Source organism: Penicillium taxi, assembly GCF_028828555.1.
Source record: "Penicillium taxi strain IBT 34144 chromosome Unknown utg000002l_segment0_segment0, whole genome shotgun sequence".
Lineage (NCBI taxonomy): Eukaryota > Fungi > Ascomycota > Eurotiomycetes > Eurotiales > Aspergillaceae > Penicillium > Penicillium taxi.
Window position 1 is genome coordinate 1,991,931 of NW_026643204.1, and position 19,053 is coordinate 2,010,983.

The 19,053-nt window shown below is 45.2% G+C and overlaps 5 protein-coding genes across 5 annotated transcripts; 2 read left to right on the forward strand and 3 right to left on the reverse strand.

The window, feature by feature from the left end:
- On the reverse strand, positions 1-1,828 carry N7495_002677 (tubulin beta chain; the record flags this gene model as incomplete). The annotated part of the gene is made up of 8 exons (XM_057205346.1): positions 1-391; positions 446-780; positions 841-1,296; positions 1,358-1,412; positions 1,469-1,510; positions 1,578-1,603; positions 1,687-1,710; positions 1,817-1,828. 8 exons carry the CDS (start codon positions 1,826-1,828, stop codon positions 1-3), a joined length of 1,341 nt encoding a protein of 446 aa, XP_057065953.1.
- A 330-nt stretch (positions 1,829-2,158) lies between these two features.
- Positions 2,159-3,717, reverse strand: N7495_002678 (U2 snRNP complex subunit CUS2; the record flags this gene model as incomplete). Its single annotated transcript, XM_057205347.1, has 6 exons — positions 2,159-2,392; positions 2,448-2,603; positions 2,669-2,777; positions 2,829-3,226; positions 3,310-3,420; positions 3,538-3,717. 6 exons carry the CDS (start codon positions 3,715-3,717, stop codon positions 2,159-2,161), a joined length of 1,188 nt encoding a protein of 395 aa, XP_057065954.1.
- A 4,786-nt stretch (positions 3,718-8,503) lies between these two features.
- N7495_002679 (uncharacterized protein) lies at positions 8,504-9,859 on the forward strand (the record flags this gene model as incomplete). Its single annotated transcript, XM_057205348.1, has 4 exons — positions 8,504-8,701; positions 8,741-8,878; positions 8,937-9,346; positions 9,484-9,859. 4 exons carry the CDS (start codon positions 8,504-8,506, stop codon positions 9,857-9,859), a joined length of 1,122 nt encoding a protein of 373 aa, XP_057065955.1.
- A 2,382-nt stretch (positions 9,860-12,241) lies between these two features.
- On the forward strand, positions 12,242-12,574 carry N7495_002680 (uncharacterized protein; the record flags this gene model as incomplete). The annotated part of the gene is made up of 1 exon (XM_057205349.1): positions 12,242-12,574. The coding sequence occupies one exon, from the start codon at positions 12,242-12,244 to the stop codon at positions 12,572-12,574; it is 333 nt and encodes a 110-aa protein (XP_057065956.1).
- A 1,884-nt stretch (positions 12,575-14,458) lies between these two features.
- On the reverse strand, positions 14,459-18,569 carry sskB (uncharacterized protein; the record flags this gene model as incomplete). Its single annotated transcript, XM_057205350.1, has 3 exons — positions 14,459-16,769; positions 16,826-18,197; positions 18,236-18,569. The coding sequence occupies 3 exons, from the start codon at positions 18,567-18,569 to the stop codon at positions 14,459-14,461; spliced, it is 4,017 nt and encodes a 1,338-aa protein (XP_057065957.1).
- Positions 18,570-19,053: the final 484 nt, after the last annotated feature.

Sequence of the window (19,053 nt, forward strand, 5' to 3'; positions counted from 1 at the left end):
TTAAAGAGGCTCCTCTTCACCCTCCTCAATGTATTCCTCCTCACCCTCGGAGACGGAGGCCTCCTGGTACTGCTGGTACTCAGAAACCAAGTCGTTCATGTTGCTCTCAGCCTCAGTGAACTCCATCTCGTCCATACCCTCACCAGTGTACCAATGCAAGAAAGCCTTGCGACGGAACATGGCAGAGAACTGGTCACCGACACGCTTGAACAGCTCCTGGATAGAGGTGGAGTTACCGACGAAGGTGGAGGCCATGCGAAGACCACGGGGAGGAACGGAGCACAGGGCGGTCTGGACGTTGTTGGGGATCCACTCAACGAAGTAGGCCTGGTTCTTGTTCTGGATGTTGCGCATCTGGTCCTCAACCTCCTTCATGGAGACCTTACCGCGGCTAAAGAGAAAAGTTAGTTTGGCGCATGAACATAAGACTAGGATCTATACGTACAAGAGAGCGGAACAGGTGAGGTAACGACCGTTGCGGAAGTCAGAGGCAGCCATCATGTTCTTGGGGTCGAACATCTGCTGGGTGAGCTCAGGGACGGAAACCTGGCGGTACTGGCTGGCACCGCGGCTGGTCAAGGGAGCAAATCCGACCATGAAGAAGTGGAGACGGGGGAAGGGAACCATGTTAACAGCCAACTTGCGGAGATCGGAGTTGAGCTGGCCAGGGAAACGGAGGGAGGTGGTCACACCAGACATGACGGCGGAAACGAGGTGGTTCAGGTCACCGTACGAGGGCTGGGTCAGCTTCAGGGTACGCATGCAGATATCGTACAAAGCCTAGAATAGAGTTAGTATCCTCTACACTGCTTCTGTCCTACTTTGTTAGGGAAAGCATACCTCGTTATCGATACAGAAGGTCTCGTCGGAGTGCTCGACCAGCTGGTGGACGGAAAGGGTAGCGTTGTAAGGCTCAACAACGGTGTCGGAGACCTTGGGGGAGGGAACGACGGAGAAGGTAGCCATCATGCGGTCGGGGAACTCCTCACGGATCTTAGAGATCAAAAGAGTACCCATACCGGCACCGGTACCACCACCCAGAGAGTGAGTGATCTGGAAACCCTGGAGGCAGTCACAAGCCTCGGCCTCACGACGGACAACATCGACGACCTGGTCGACGAGCTCAGCACCCTCAGTGTAGTGACCCTTGGCCCAGTTGTTACCAGCACCAGACTGACCGAAAACAAAGTTGTCGGGGCGGAAGAGCTTGCCGAAGGGGCCAGCACGGATGGCATCCATGGTACCGGGCTCCAAGTCGACAAGGACGGCACGGGGAACGTAGCGGTCACCGCTGGCCTGTAAACGACATCAGAATTAGATCGATTGTTTAGTATCACGCGAGATCAAGGTCACTTACGGCAGTGAAGTAAACGTTCATGCGCTCCAGCTGGAGGTCGGAGGTACCGTTGTAGCTAAATCAAAAAATCAGGCCGCCATTCCACCCATGGCATCAATCCAAGGAACTTACTGTCCATCTCCGTCAAGACCATGCTCAGCAGCGATGTTTTGCCTGTAATTGAGTTAGTATATCATGTTTCCTTCAATTGACATCGTGTCAAGATAGGACAGGCACGTACCAGAAAGCGGCACCGATTTGGTTACCCTGTTTACCCCTCGTTTAGCCAACATTCCAACATAAAACCTTTTCTTCCCCGCGGAATATTCCATCTCAAGATTGAAACTTACACATTGGCCGGTCTGAAGGTGGACCTATTGACGGAAAAAGTTGATGTTAGTATAATAGCAAAACAAGTGGGGTTTCCTTCCAGGAGGCAGGATCAACAAAAACGCGTCTCAAGGTAGTTGGAAAACGTACAATCTCACGCATAATGGCGAATTAGTGATATGGAAGTCACAAAGTATGAAGTTGGTAGAAATGAAGAAGAGTAGTGACCTAGCGCCAGGGAGTGGAAAGTGGAAAGGAGAAGGGTGAGCGGTGTGTGTGCGTGGGGATCAACAACACTTTCTTTTGCTTCTCAGGGGGGAGTCTCCCGATGGGGATTAGCTCCAATCATGGGATCAGTCAGCAATCGGACCATACGAGTTACTCCCTACTGTAATATTGGGCACTAAACATAGCTCATAATAAATTAATGGCTATTCCATAATTTCCATTATTCAATACCAGGTATTAGTTCTGAAGGCACCGGCTAATTCACTATTTCTCCGACTTCTCTGACTTCTCCGACTTCTCCGATTTCTCGTTCTCGCCCTCCAACCACGATCCAAACTGATCAAGTCTGTCGGCTTCCTCATCTTCCTCATCTTCGAATCCATGCTCTGCCATCTTTTCGAGATCTGCGCGACGTTCATTGGTCTTCTTGAATTTTTCGCGGCCTTCTGACACGTACGCCTCCACGCGAGTGTTGCTGAAGTAGCGGCCATTCATGACCTAGAAGAAATAATGAGTAAGCGGGGAATGCATAATAAAAGATACCAGGGCTTACCTTGACACATTGCCGTGCCGCCTCAGCATCGACAAATCGGACACTAACAATGCCTTCCGGTTCCTTGTCATAAAGCACAACATTGGTGATTTCGCCAATTTTGCTGCATTCCTCTCGGACGTCTTCCTTGATATCAAGGATGGCCGTGACATCCTCCTATCAAAAGAATTAGTAAAGTAAATAGAAATAGTGGAAGATGCGATGGTCAGATAAGCTTATACCTCTAACTCTTTCAAGGTGAACATGTGCTTCAAAACCACAGTTTTCTCGTTCTTGTGGTCTTTCTGTGGGGAAGCGTACGGTGTATCGTCATCCCAGTCCGCCAGTTTACTATTCAAGAATGTTAGCGACGGAAACCACTGTGATTTGAGCCATGCGTACCGGTTCATCTGCTCGGTGCGAGCAATGATCTTCTTCTTATCGCGATTACTAGTCTTCGTAGGCGCCTCCTTTTGGCTTTTGAAGGAATAGTCGGCGACCTGAACTTTCATACGTCCCAATGGATCCTGCACTCCAGGTCGGAAGTCAGTATCATCAAGCATTTGAATCGCCAAATCGACCGACTCGGGTCGGAAATAGACAATCAAAGCCTCCCCCTTGAACGTGCCGTTCTCATCATGATACATCTTGATTCGGGGGCGACCGCTGTCGATTTCCTCAGCGATGACGCCAAATTTAGAGAAGACCTCTCGGATCTCATCGAGCTTGGCGTTGTGAGGAATTAAGGAAACGAAAATGGCGGTGTTCATGCGTGCTTTCTTGGGCTTCTTCGCGTGTTCCTAGGAAATAGAGATCAAGTGTCAGATCGGGGGAAGCTCATACGAAAACAAGAACAAAAGTAATTATCTTGCGCGACACATACATCCTCGTCAGCCTTGCGCTTTTTCTTGTCTCGGGGGTGGACCGCTTCATTCTCATCGACACCTTCAACTTTGTAGAATTCTTGTTGCTGGCGAATAAGATCTTCATCAACCTGCGAGGAATTGAAAAGTCAGTAAGTTTCGGCGACCAGCAAGTTGCGCTTGAGGCAGCCTGTTGCGAAGAGTTGCGAAGATTTTATGGCGCAAATCAGGGAGTATTTTGTACTAACTGTTTGGACCCACCGTTTGATAACTGAATCGTACACAAACTCTTGGCCATTGTAGGTTTCGAGGATGTATTTGTCGTCCAGCTTGGAGAAGGAAATCCGAGGGTCGCGATCGAACTGGGTAGGGTCAGTAGGGAATTTGCCCGACCCCACATCGTCATCATCAGGAATTAGAGAAGCCATATCAATGGCGGAGGAGATGGGGTGAGAGTTGAAGTGGAAGGTGAAGAAGTTGTGGGGAAAGCTTGAGCTTGAGATCTACGTCTGACCATGTGATCTGGAACCACGTGAAGTCCAGTACAATCAAACTTTACGTTCTGCCTTTTTAGGACTTTCAATCCACTATATCCTAATTTATCATGTAGCTAGAGACATCTTCACTCCAATACACTCAACCTGAGTCCACCGCACGTTTCATCACTTTTCCAAATCTCTAACTGGCCCCTTTCTTAAATTGCCAGTTTATTACGGACCTGCGCGGGTGACAGCCATATTTGAAAAAGAACACCCAAATGAACATTGTTATACTTCTCTAACTTCTATCTAAATTTACTACCCATATTCTTTATATATATTTTATTAATATCATTGAAAATATCATATTTAATGATTCGGATACAACTGCTGAAGCTAAGTTCAACGCCATAATATTCCCAATTCATGCTAAAATCGCTTCATTCTTTTTACCTCTGAAGACGCAATGATTTCAGGACGATAGGATTTAAGTGAGAGGTTTCAGCGCACTCTGATATCATTGAGCTCCTTTTCACTAGTGAGACTATAAACGCCTCTTATAAGCTTTCCAGCAACAATAGCTTGTTTCATACGATTTTTACTAACTTTAAGTAGCTTTATGACTACCTTTTTGAAAGCGCTCATCGGTCATTAGGGTGCTGATGTAGCGGCGTACAGTGGAACAGGTATCTGGAAATGATAGTTTCTCTGCATTAAGAGAACCGTGGGAAGGACTCGATAGTCCAGGGTCAGTGAACCCTTGGGGTACCCAGGACCGGCTCCTGCGAGAGCACGAAGTCACAGACTCCCTTGCTTGAGGTAACGACATCTCGGGCTCCTGAATACTTATAGTGATCAGCAGGAGAAATTACCGGTCAACCGATCAGCATGCGTTATGACCACTGAATGGTGGAAAACCACTATGTCGGTGAGCTGTCGGCCTGCCCGATAGATAGTTGGCGCATCAAGATCATTTCATGCTCCCCCTTTAAGGATACCAGGTGGTCTCCATGGGTATAAAGTGTATGTCAATTACTGCACTTTGAAAGCTTCAAGCATTAATCGTGGTATTAACTTCGATATACTGTTGATCCATCTTCAACCACACTTCCTTGCATCTTCTCTAAAGCCTATTGTACAATCCCTCTCTTAGTTTACGGTTTCATACCGTACATTGAAAACCAGACTTTACACTGTGTGAATGGTAGCCCGGAATCAAAAGGATATAGACTCTCTGTACCTTCCTATACAAAAAATTCGTTTTCAGAAATCCCTATCAATAGTTGAAACACCACACGCCATTCGAGAAATCCCGCAAGGATGAGATCACCGGTCTACTTGAAAAAGGTGTCTTCGAATTCGCTTAACTCTCTGACCTCCAACCTCGCCCACGAATTTTTAAACCCCGTTTCGTTGATAATATCAAGAACTCTGGTACAAACAAAGCCTTTGAAGAATTCCGACCCGTCGTACAACTCTTTAATAATACCAGAAAACCAATAGTTTTAACAAAATCGCCGACAATCCAACGTGTTAGCCAGATAACCATACCCCATTACTAAAATAAAACCTAACGCGAAGCCATATCTACATGACATTTTGCAAGCATATGCTTAGTCCACCACAAACCTAAACCGTACGTTCTTCACTAGGTCATCTCGCAAATTAATCTAAAAGCTCGGTCTACCACATATCTCCGTTCTAAGTGATATCAAACCTCTCTGGCGCTACCTGAAGCTAGTGATCATTGGTTCAAAACATGCTATTCGTAACATATCAACCAGCTACGAATGGGACCCTCTAAGTTTTATCCATTCTCCTATACTGTGTTTACAAGGATGAATTTAGTATCGTGGGACTACAAACGGATAATACATTACTCCTTGCTAATGAAGTGTTTGCCACCAACGAAGCGAGGGAGCTATGAAAGCGAAATTCTCTCTCTGAGAACCTTGAAGAACTCTCAATCTATCACCCGCTAAAGTTCAAGAGAGGACTAATCCAAGTACACTTAGACGGATCGATCTCGTTAGGCCAGAAATGGCAATTTATGAAGCTCTCTACGATAATTCGAAAAAAAACCTACCACCAGCGCCGTCTTGCAGGAAATAACATTAAAGGAACGTTACGCTTCCCAGCGCACCAAAGGTGCGTAGATCACCACCATCTACCGGCCGGGGGCAGCGTTTGATCTCAACTACACAGCTCATATCATAAATTCAATCTTAGACGACGCTAAAGCTCTTGATAAGCTCCCTTGAGGCAAATTGAATATGCTGCCAGAGTATTGACCTTCGTGAAATTGGACGCGAGATCTCTTCAACTCCTTGCCTTTGCCGACGCACCATTTGCTAATAACCCAGACCTGACATCGCAGATCGGCTATGTCTTTACCCTCGCTATCCCGAATGCTCTCGGACAGGACGCTAACATTGTTCATTAGATCTCAGCGAAGTGCAACCGACTTGACCGAAGCATTCTGGCATCTGAGTTATATATGCTATGGCACATGATCAAATCGACGTGAGACCAAATATTACAAATGACTATCCCCACTGGTTATATGCACTGACTCAAAGTCCTTGTACGCCTGCCTCGTCAAACTTGGAACGACCGCGGAGAAGCGCTTCATGGTGCTTCGCCAAGCCTATGAACGAAGGCAAGTAGAGATTCAATGGACCGAAGGCGCATTGAATTCCGCAGATGCGATGACGAAGGGAAAATCTTGCGGTGCGTCGGCTAAACTCATCGATTTGAAAACCTTTGTATGGATTCAGAGAGAAACTGAGCCATCGGAGTAAATACTCCCCTAGTACACCACCATATCCAGTTTCTTTCTTTAATCTTGCTGTCTCTTCGTGTTTTACCCTACTGTTCCTTAATAGTGACTACATATTCATCTATAATTCGCTTGACCTACTGTATTTTGTTTTATCATATCTCTAGCCATGCGGACTTTTAAAGCTTCTTCAGTGTTGGAACATAGGTATTGTCAAATACAATACCATTAGTCTGACATATGAAATATGGAGCCATGATTCTCCGTAACAAGTAAGCCATGTGAGCTCCACATCGAACGAGTATATTTACCTATTCCTCCATTAGCTAGATACTATGGAACGCACTCTATACACTGCATACGAACCATAATGCTTAGGTCAAGTAACCTCCCTTCAGGCTGGACTTGTGGAAGGTATAGACCCTGTCCTTCAGACGTGGTCTATCGATAATATCACTTGTTATTTTTTATCGTAATATAGTCAATATTTGATTCCTGTGTCCTTCATCGAAATGACACTAGTTTTGGAATCGTTTGTTTACAAACTGACAACACTCTTATTCTTGGCGACATCAAATTCGCAGAATCAGAGTGTTAGAGCTGTAAAACCCTAGTTTCTGACCAAAGAGCGTTTACAAATAACTTCCAAGACTCCGCTGGACTTCAACGGCAGTATTCATTGGATTCAAGGGATACCAGTGAATTTGCCATTTCTATATTGATGGAATCCATTTTCATTGGTTGGTTCCATTCAGGGACAAATCGCAGATATTTGAAGCGATTCAGCTCTTAGCTTAGCTATAGTGAAGAATTGGTGGGGATTACCAATTCGAGTATTTCATTAGGATAATAAAGCTGCCGCAGGTGTCAAGGCCGAGGGCCTATCTAGGCCAGGAAGGTATTGTCATCTAGGTCAACCGAAACAGAATGAGCTAATTGAGCGTGCAGGCGGAGTCTTTAAACTTCTTTCAAAAGCCTTATTGGATGAAAGGAAGCTCCTAAGGGAGATATGATCAGATTGATCAGAGTAGCTGTTTATATCTTGAATCAAATTCTAATCAAAGTCGATGTCGTATTTTTCTTTGCCTAAGGCATACTGTACAATTCCTCTCTTGGCTTACGGATACCGCATGTTAGAACCTACTCCTTACAGGAGGTGTGATGGATGGGACTCCATTAATCTCTGCACTTGTGAAAAAAATGCGTGGAGTTAGGTCAGTAATACCTACATATGTTGTTGATGATTTATAATAATATTCCACCCCATGATGGAATTTCATATAGATTTCTCGATCCGAGTATCAAACAATGACACCTACTACATATTTGGGTGGCCAAGGAACGGCATTTTCTATGTAGATATCTCTTCGTATACTCAATCGCACGGCTCTCCCACCACTAAATCGATAAAAAATACTAATAATAACCCCTCACATTTTCAATCGTTGTCTCTAGGAAAGGAAACACTAGTGGGTATTGTCGTACAAAAAGCTCAGACGAAAGCTTGGATCAATAGTTCTTGATGTCACACTAAGAGGGGCCCGTGTGTATACAATTTCCGGAATGGCTCTAATGGCAGCGGCTCGTATCCCCGGTACTAGTGGAATGCGCTAGTGGACTCTGGGCTTTCATGGTAGTCTGACATCTGATGCATCTATTTTTCAACAATCAATCACCTCAAAGTAATCAGATTCGTCCTATCCAACCCATTTTGACGATCCCCCGGGGCACCATCCCATTTTAGATCAGGATATTCATACACAACACGACAGATATGTTCCGGCCGGACGGACTTTGGTGTTTTTGACCTCATCCAGTATCTTTTGTTGTACTTTTTCTTCAATTTTAGGTACTTGGACACTGAATAATTTCTCCTTATTATGGCTTCTTCTCCCGATAGTCAGTCACACACTTCAAAAGGGTTTTCTTCATTTCAATAATTTGCGATCTTTCATAATGATTCAATTACAAGATCGTAGCATGGTTCCATCACAAAGCAGCATGGTTCCATTACAAGGTGGAAGCTTGACGGCGTTCATTGTGGCGACCGTGTCGCTGGCTATATCCCTGTTCGCCGTTTGTCTGCGATGTTTTGTCCGAATTAATATCGTTAAGGCCTTTGGATTAGATGACGCATTTATGGTATTTGCAATGGTCAGTTGAAGAAATGTCTTCCCTTTATTCATACTATAGAAACTAATTCATCTACTTGTTAACCTTCAGCTTCTAAACATGTTATTTTGCATTTGTGGTATCATGGGCTCTTTAAATGGAACAGGCCTGGAAATGGAACCAATCTTAGTACATGGCACGTTGGAGAATTGTTTATTTGTCCGTTCCAAGCTTTCCCCCTTTATCTCGGACCAACATTTGAACTAACATCTCTTAGTGGTGGTGGCTAGGCTCGACTTCTTATATTTGGGTCTGTGCAATGGCCAGGATATCAATCGCTATCCTTCTAATACGCCTGACCGTTGTGCGGGCTCACATATGGATTTTATATGGTGTTATCTTTGTAACTTCAGTCGTCGGTCTGGTCTTTTGGGCTTTCCTCACCTTCCAGTGCCACCCAGTTTCTTACTGGTGGCGTCAAGCCATTCTTTTATACGAACCTTCGGCTGATATAACTGGATCCTGTCTGAATATCAGCCGTACTATTGCCAATACCTATGTCTATAGTGTCACTTCGATGATTTGCGATCTGACGCTTGCAATTCTGCCTCTTTTCATGGTCTGGAAGCTACAGATGGAGCTCAGAACCAAAGCTCTGTTAGCCGGTATCCTAGCCATGGGTGGCATGTATGTTCCCCTAAAAAAAGGCTTGACCTGAGAATGATCTAACCTTTTACTCGTCACTAGTGCTAGCGCAGCAAATATCGCTCGTATCCCATATGTGGCCCAATATATGAGCCCTAAATTATTAAGTAAGTCTACAGCATTTCTGAGCCTCTATTTGGATTTATATCTAATAAATTGATAGGTGCACAAAACAATATTTCCATCTGGTCCAACGTCGAAGCTTGCCTAGGTATCACTGCCGGCAGCCTAGCCACTATCCGTCCACTCTTTCGCCGTTTCCACCGCTCTAGCTATGCCAAATCCAAGTCGGACAATGAAAACTTCCCGCTGCCTGTTGCACGGGGTAATCCAAATGGCCCACATGCCTGGCGAGCGGATAATGAGTCAGAGGAAACACAAATTGTCATCACTACCATCAGTCCTACGCATAAAAGCAGTCAGGCTAGTAGCCATCGAGACCTATATGATGATAGCAGATCTGATAGAGGATCTGAAAGCGAACTTGTCGTATAGTTGTGTCAGTATGTAAGCTTCTGATCGGAAGAAATCAAAAGGCCTTGATTGCTCAAATAAGGTTTGCGGCGGCAAGAAAAACATTCTTTACTCTCTTTTAAGAATATTCAATTTTCATGAATAAATAGTCAACTTCATTCAAATCTTGTGCTTGCGTACGGATCGCCTTACAATGTTACGGATTTGACTAACGTTACAGGCCACGACTGAGCCTTGATTTCTCAATCAGCCATCATTTACTTAAAAAGGTATCTGGAAGATATGGAGACTTGTAGAGCGCTAGAATAGCTTTTATAAGGTGCACCGGCTACAAAATGGTATTGTTCAGAGATGCAATTCAACGAAAATAGCTGCTCTTGTAAGTCTGAAGTCAATCATTGAGAAGTGAGAAGGCCTATCGACGGCAAGCTGTTCCGTATAGGTAGCTTTGAGACACAATGTATTCTAATATAGAATAAAGAAAGAAGAGATTCTTAGAGTATCCTTTATTCAAGAGATCAATATCATTAGACAGCTTATGAAGATATTCAACAATTACCTACATAAAGATTTGCGTAAAAGAGGGCGGCGGCTCTTAGTCGAATCTTCGTATGAAGAGCTCTGATTTTACAGTATTAGCTGTCAGCCTGTCACCGGGAAGCCCTGCTCTCCACACCCTGTGGTCATATGTTCTAGGTTGAATAGACGTAGATATGTATGAAATTCAAGGGTGAAAGAGGTATAGACTCATAGGTATACAATCAGGAGTGGGAGTAATTTTTGTTCAAACCCAAGAAAAATGGACCCTGAGTCCCGTAGTTGTGTGGCGGTTTCAACCGACTGTCAGGCGTTTCATAGCGGCTTTGGAATCACGAGTTAGGGTTGTGAGTCGGGATCATTGATCACGTGATTAACACACAGGGTTTTGGATTCGCGAGAAAGGGCTTTCCCCACAGTATTTCGATATCACAGTACGTTCCTTTTAGGATATTGACTACCGGTCATAGGCTATAGCACCTTAGATCCATTAAGGCTGCTTGGCCTATCATTTCATTTGCTATAATGCAGAACACATCTATACGTCCTGGTCTGGGCCCAGCTGCCGTTGTACCTTTTGTTGGTTATGTAAAAGAAGTTTGGAGTTTCTTGGAAGCCTATAGTGGATCCCTCCGAAGAATAGTTCTAACTCCTCAGTACTCGTCGAAATGTCAGCATCATGTTGCACCATCGACTCCAAAAATCGATGTCTAGTCTTTAAGCTCTAGGATCATTGGATATTGTTCGGTTAGTGTACGGAGTCTAACGTTTTACCGTTAGATTGAAAGCTAGCATTTGTCATGAAATCAATCTGGATTGTTGTAATTAGTACGTGTCAGAATTGTCAGAATTGTCAGAATTGTCAGAATTGGTATTGTAAGTAACTGTTTTTGAGTCAATCACAATGCTGGATGTGATAAAAAGAAATTTGATATGTTTTGAGTCTATATGTATCATTTAATCTATCTGATAATCAATGATCTTCCATCTTCTGCAAGGAAATTTCAGTACTTAGCAGTACTTAGTCCACAGTATTTTCCCTAGCCTCTCATCCTAATTCCTAGCTTCTGATAAATGGGCCAATGTGCGAAGTATGCAGCCAGCCACCACACACAAAAGAAATGATAAGATCAGTGTCATCCAACAGGCACCAGCAGGATAGAAAACTTTACATGAAACCCCTGAAACAATCAAGATAGCCACGGTATTGGATCCTATAACTAGTTGACTCTCAAATGTACGCTGACGAAGACAGGGCTTGCATCTTATCACGTGCTCCAATCCTAATGGGAAGGTCTAGATTTTTCAAGAGTTAGATATCGATGCTGATGAGCAAAAGAAACCATGGCTCTAGAATTAGATCCAAAAAATGGCAAGAACGTGGCTAAAATAGCTTATATTACTAATGATTATATGAATCTAAAGTTGAATGTGTGGTTTCTTACGGCGTAGTAAATACTAAAGTGGAAAAGGAAACTATCCACTTTCCGACCACCATATGATCCATGCCTGTTACACTTAGGGGCTTGTAGGACGTTTTATATCTTGTAGAAGGCATTTTGGGAGGGATTTTAGCTGAAAATTCAGCGGATTTAGCTAATTAAGCAACTTTATATAATGATAAGGGATGAATTCTAAATTCTAACGATAATGTGTAGTAGGGGAACCAGGGGATATCATTATCTACAGTATCTATTTTTGCAGTAGTTTGAATTGACTCAGCCTTCTTTCAGCAAATACATATTCATTATTCACGGTCGTGATAATCAGGCAATAGTTGACTAAGAAGATCACCCCACGTTCTCATATATACCCCTCTGGTTCTCTTCGACCCCACTAAGGAATAGCGAACAAGCAAATTAATATATGTCCCTAAGTATAAGATCCCTGTTATTTGACCTTCGTTCTTATGACACTGGAGGTGTCAGTCTTGCCGCCATCTGCGTACGAAGATCAGGTTCTTCGGTGGAGATACTGCAATTGTACTTTGTAGGAAGGTGGAGCGCCCGGGAGCGGGGTCTTCGGCCCACTTTCATGTGTCTATTCAAGTCGAGAACGCCGGTCGAGACTTCTACTTTCATCCTAACCCGAATTGGGCAGCCACGTGATTCACCGGACAAGACTCTCGTCTGCAGCTGCCCAAATTCGTGTCTTGGCCAAATAGAAATTACACGTAGGATTTACTATAAGGAAGCCTAGTAAGATGTAGTAATCAATCATAGTTCATTATTACGCCAAGGCGCTGATTCGTGTGCTGCCAGGTACATTATAATTCGATCCTGATTTGCTTACTGAAATGGACTATTCATACGACCATGCATTGGATATGTCATTTCTCACATCACACTGAGCACTGCTTTAGCGTCGCGTGACCAGGGCGAATTTTCAATAAACAGAGCGAGGACTGGGTGGCGATTGTGAGAAATTAGGATGAGATCAGGGTGAGACTAAGCTAACGCATAAGTACTGCACTGATCCTTGACTATCAAAAGACTATTGGATATGTTGTACCAACGCATGCTACGTGTCGATTGGTTCAAATAGTTAGACATCGACATATTCCTTATGCTCATGGTTGACGTTAGTGGTGGCGAGGGCCACCACACGACATTGAGCGCTTCCATCGCCCGGCAAGCTCGTACTCTAAGATCTGCCGCAACCAATCGCCAATGTCAAGGAGCTAAACTTATTTGATGTTCGCCAATTGCACGACTTTTTCACCCCTCAGCTAAGAAAGTGCCACTCTACCCTGCTGGATATCAAGATGGTCATTCTGAATGGCATGGAGTTAACAGTAAAGCAGGACATAGCTCCTTAATGCAGCAGTATCTAAGCCGATAAAGCTCTATGTCGATCCGGCTGGGGACAAGGAGGGGGCTGATTGAGGCTAAAGTGATGTAGATTGTTTTTTTGAGGATTTTAAGGGCCATTCTAGTTAGGTTATATCAATGATCTTCTCCCCAGACAGTCAAACACTAGCCTCAGCATCTACTGCTAAACGGTAAGACCTGATAAATTTAAATTTAGACAGCATAGTGTGTGTTTAGAGGGGTGATCTAGGTAGGGTTTAGGGAACGAACAATATTTTGGCGAGGTTCAAAATTTGGGCTATTGTAGCCTGTTCCGCTAGGGTCACTACAGACATGAGTTACCAACGAGACGACATAAGTTGAGAATTAGGAGCCAATTTGCTTACATTAGACTCCTAATCTGTTGCACGATGATGGTCAACTCAGGGACATGGCCTGCAGTTGCACCATACTGCACTGGTGCGGTGATTACTACATCAAGAAAAGTAAATATCTATTGATCTCGATAAGTTCATTGTTATTTTAAAGCAAGAGGAATAGTGCTTCCTTGGATTCTATTTCAACCGTAAGCATTGCGGAGGTTCAGCTAGCCGGTAAGTCAAAAAAAGGCGTCGCCAGGCGAATCCAGGCGGACATGGCAAATGATATTTGGGGAATGACTATAGCGGCTAAACATGTAGGAAGACGGTCCCCCATCGAAGTGGTGCGATAGAAGGTGTTAAGAGAAGAGTTGTAAGCCTTCAATGAAGGCCCCGGCATGTATGTTGGGCTTTTTAGTAGAAGTTGTTAAACATATCTCACACTCTCTCACTTTCCTTTTCACTATCACTTCATTCTTATAATGGATTATTATTAGTCCAATGGAAGGATACAAGTATATCGTAGTTGTATCGATCTGTAAGATACAGCTAAAAAGAACCATGTTTTGCCCACCGGAAGCAAAGTAGCCAAAGGATCAACACCCAAGTTCAAAAAAAGACAGCCCCTAAATAAGATATCGTGTATGGCCGCATCCTGAAATATGAAGATAGTAGTAGTGAAAATGAACAACGATGGCTGAAAACAATTCGATAATAAGCGTTAGTACAGGGGTATCACATGCGATATCGTTTGAGGATTGATTTAGAAAGGTCACGAGATCGAGCGAGTGGTTGAAGAATGAATTTATTTTCATAAGACATCCTCGGAAGATATAACAGCCAATTGCAATAAAGGGTTGTCAAAGATAAAAGACGGGGTGAGAAGGAGGAAGGTTATAAGCTGTGAGATGATATCACATGTAGGTAGAACCTTGACGACTGTTGCTACTGTTGCTAGAACTGCTGTACGAACTCATCTCACTGCCAGGAGTCTGAGGCTCAGAAACTATCTGTTGACGGATGGATACAATCCACTCGTGTTGTAAGAGCTCGGCAGCAGTAGATCGCTGGAGAGGATCACATTCGAAGCAACGGCTTAAGAAGTCGATTCCCAGATCGCTAAGTTGGTCGGGGCTTGGCAATGTAGGTTGGTTTCCCTGGGCAATATTGTACATGATAGCCCATTCGTTGTCAAGAGTAGACCACGGGCGACGGCCAGTGGCCATTTCAAGAATCACGCAGCCCAGGGACCAGATGTCGACGGCGCCTTGACGATGATTCAGGTCGGGGCCGTCGTCGCCGCGAATCACCTCGGGGGACATGTACATGGGAGTTCCAGTGGTACTCTTTTGGTTCTTGCGTTGGTTACCAATCTGGTCGTCTTTTGCAAGAAGAGGATCCTTGATCCTAGGTACAGGGCCCACAGGACCGTCATACGCCGGAGCTATTGTACGGCCTGACCTAGCGATGATCTTTGCCGCACCGAAATCGACGTATTTGATGACTCCATTATGATCTAGCAAGATGTTCTCAGGCTTGATGTCGCGGTGAACGATGCCTGCTTGGTGCAGATAAGCGAGACCCTCCAGAAGTTGAAGCGCATAGACCATGATGACCATTTCATCTTCGACGCGGCCATGCTCCAACAAGCTGGCAAGTGAACCACCGGAGCAGTACTCCATGAAGATGTAGACCTTGTCACGGTGCACTTCTATGCCATGGTAGGAAACAATGTTGGGATGGTCCAGCACCTCGAGGACGCCCATCTCATCACGAATTTGTTGCGCAATTTTAGGAATCAACTTGGGATCCTGCAGACGAATCTCTTTCACGGCCATCAGATAATTGCTATCCAAGTTGATAGCAACGTAGACAGAACCAAAGGTGCCGCCTCCAATGAACTGGCCTTGTTGCCAGCGCAAAGTGACGTGGGTAGCCGATGAAGAGAGAACAGTGAGAGATCGGTCTGCCTCGTTTGAGCCCTCCAACACGCGTCCCAAAGCTTGACGTTTGGCGTCCTCCTCTACTCGCCTGTCCTCTATTTCAGTCACACGCGCATACCGTGTCTCGTGAACAATCTGCGACGCCTCTTCATCGCTCAAAATTCGACCGGCACCAACCATTCGAGCTCCAGCGCGTTCCTCCATACGCTGCTTCTCAGCCTGGGCAGCCATAGATGAACGTGCGCCCATGATATCGAAATGTGAGATGAGAAGAGACATGCAGCCTGCCACTTTCAAACGTAGGCGACTGAACTGTTCCTCGTCCATAGATAGAAGATGCCTACTTGAGGTGATTGCCATGGCAAACTCGAGGGCAGCGACTGCCCACTTGAACGTCTTCCGATCAGCAGCGTCACACTGATCGCAAATGAAAGACACCCAGTCAAGGGACAACTCCACCAACCGGGCACTGTTCATTGCGCGCCGGTTAGCGTCGACATAGTTGGAAGAACGTTGACCAAATTCGGTTGCGAATGCGTAGCAAGCCTGAACCAAGTCGTTGTTCTCCCATCTCTTTTCTAATAGCTGGTTTTTGATGACAGCCACGCTATCCATAATGGCCATGGATAACTTGAACGAGATCTTTTTGATCTTGTTCAATTCTACGTTGACGCGCCCGAGGTTGGCACGTTGCTCAATTACCATATCCAGTTGGATACCAGTGAGGTGTGTCAGCTCAATTCTCGCATTTTGTAAGCGGTCTTGCATGCCCTCAACGACAAGACGAAGTTTCCCGAGACGCACATCAGTGGGCTGTTCTAATAAATCCACTTGCATCTCCTTACCTGCCCAGCCCAGTGGCCTTTCGGGGCGGATAACCAGTACATATGGAATATGTGTATCTTGAATGTCATCTTGCCGGAACGAAGTGGCAAGAATAGCTTGTATGTCGGTAGGGCGATTCCACAATGAATGGTGCGCAATCAAGTAGACGCCTTTCTGTCCGACCGAGGTGGGCGATGTGACGAGGAAGTGGTCGGACACCAGCAGCGCCTCGAAAAATTCGTAGGCGATATCAGCTGGCAAGTTGTATTCCGTAGCATTTTCGAATAGTTCGCAGAGAAATCGAGAGAAACGATACAATTTTCGTTGACGAATACGAGTTGAATCTAGGATACTCTTGTACCGCTTGTCCATATCTACAACCCTTTCGTTGGGTCTCGGTACCAACTCGCGTTCAAAGTGAATCATGAGTCGTTGAAGAGACTTGGCAGTCAGGGCGCTGTTTAGCATTAGTAGATTCTCCCTGTTAACGACTACAACCATATTTGGACCTACCTAAATTGCTCGGCAACTTCAATGTCACCGATTTCAAGCTGGCGGCCGATTTCGTAGGAGTACCCCCACTCCTGTTCTAGAATCTCTGCCTCCTTGAATGTGTTCTTGTTGGCATTGAGTTTCCAATTCAACAGCTTAAAGTAGTATTTCATAGCATCAAGAATCACCGAATCGAAGTTCTCATCAACGCAGGGCGGTAGATCCCATCCAGGCTCTGGCCTTGAAATAGCTAGATAGCGCTGCTTGATCTCGACCGCGACTCTCATGAGAATTTGAAATTGAGAGATCATCTGATCTAACAAAATGGGAGACTGTTGGGCTGGATCTTTCATATTTTTGGCATACGATAGACGAACGCGAATGATCTCTTGGATCAATCGTGAAGGGAAGTTAATCAAAGTTAGGAGCTCCTCAATGTATGGCGGTAAATGACGTTTGGCAAAAGCCTCTGCGTTTCCAATCAGTGTGCTCTTGGCTTTCTGAATGACTTCGCCAATACCATGCAGCATGCTGTGACCACCTTGAAGAGTCTTTAGGCCATCCTCTTTCATAATTCGATCCAAAAATGAGGAGTCATCGGATAGATCGCTTTGAGCAGACTTAACCCTGGGCTCACTGAAGTCCAGAGCGCCGTTTCCGACCCAACTTTGCAATACAGCCAGCTCAGTATTAATCAGAGCCGTAATATTGTGCCAGGCAAAGATCGCCTCGCGGCTAGAGTAGAACTCTTCAGATGCTGTGCGAGGATTGGCCGACTCCATCTCTTTTAGCGTTGAGTATAGGGCCTCGCAACGCTCCACCTTTTTCACGACATCTTCGACCTGCTGCCTCGGTGGCTTGCCGATTTCCGTTTCACCTTTAATCTGGAAGTTGATGATTTCTTCGATTACTGGGCCCAATTGAACCCTTGCGTCTTCAATGAGCTTTCGTTGGAGAGCAATGCTCCGCCCGCATGTTTTAGCCTTAACGCCGATCCACAGTGCAGTATTCAGAGCAGCCGATCGTTTGGACTCCACAGAGCCGAGCAATCGCTGCTTTTCTTGTTTCACCACATCTCCTTTCAGAACAGAAGCTAACATAGAATGCCATTCCAGGCGCTCCTGGTTCTTTGGATTCCTGAGTTCTTCGACCGTGGGTAGGTTGTCATCTGGCAGAAAGAGCTGGGTATCTGGGTCATGAACATCGTCGTCGAAAGGAACCTCCGATCCTGGGGAGGGATCTTCCAAATCTGCATCTCCCATGGGGCTGGGTGCGTCATCAAAGTGGTAATACCAAGCTTGAGGGTCACGGATTCGTTGCACATATGCTTTTTCTTGTGCACGGTATTGCGCATTCGGGTCGCGACGGGGGGTCTTTTGGTTGAAGCGGAGCGCTGGCGTTCAGTCTGGAAGCTAATATATTGTGGTGGACGCCGTTGGGGAGCGTAGGTGTTGGAGGGGGTTCTTGCAGGGCCAATTGGACGTTGAAGTCGTGGATCGACCGCCATCGCATGAGGATCGGGGGGTTCAAGCGATGTAGCAGCCCCAACACTAGACCCACGCGGCCTTGTAGTCGAGCCACTGGGCCATGCAGAAAGGCTCGAGGGATGGGATGGAGGAGATGAGTTGATGGTTGTGGCAGGCGTTTGGCCTTTCTCGAAGGGTTCGAAGGATGAATGGCCGTTTCTCAAAGGGTACTGGGGAGGGAACTCATCTGAGGACCCCGAGCCATCCGAATCATTGCTTACAATGTCAGGGAGCTCCATGGCCGTGTAATGACAGAAAAGCCTGATGAATGGTACATTGAAAGTGCCCAGATGATAGGGATGTGGCGGTGCGAGGACACAACCAATGAGATTGGCTCCACTCGGTGATAATCCTGGTTATCTACACTACTACTTACTTACGACAGCTCATGCACCCCCTCAGCTGCCGTTTGCATTTCTCCAATTCAATTCTTACTGGATTAGAATATGTGTGGCAAACTGATCTGAATTTTGATTCCTTGCTTTATATCTGATTGCTCATGCATTACGAAGCATATCGTGACATGTAAATCAATATGCTATGATCCAGACATGACCAGCAAATAACATGTAAATTGCCTGTTAGAATTAATTCAAGGTTTTCCTCAAGTCCAATACATATACAAAATTTACATACGTAGGTAAATACTACCATAGGGTACCAAGGTTGACTTTAGAGGCCTTAAATTTCAAGTAGTACCGTCTAGGTAGAGACATTCCAAGT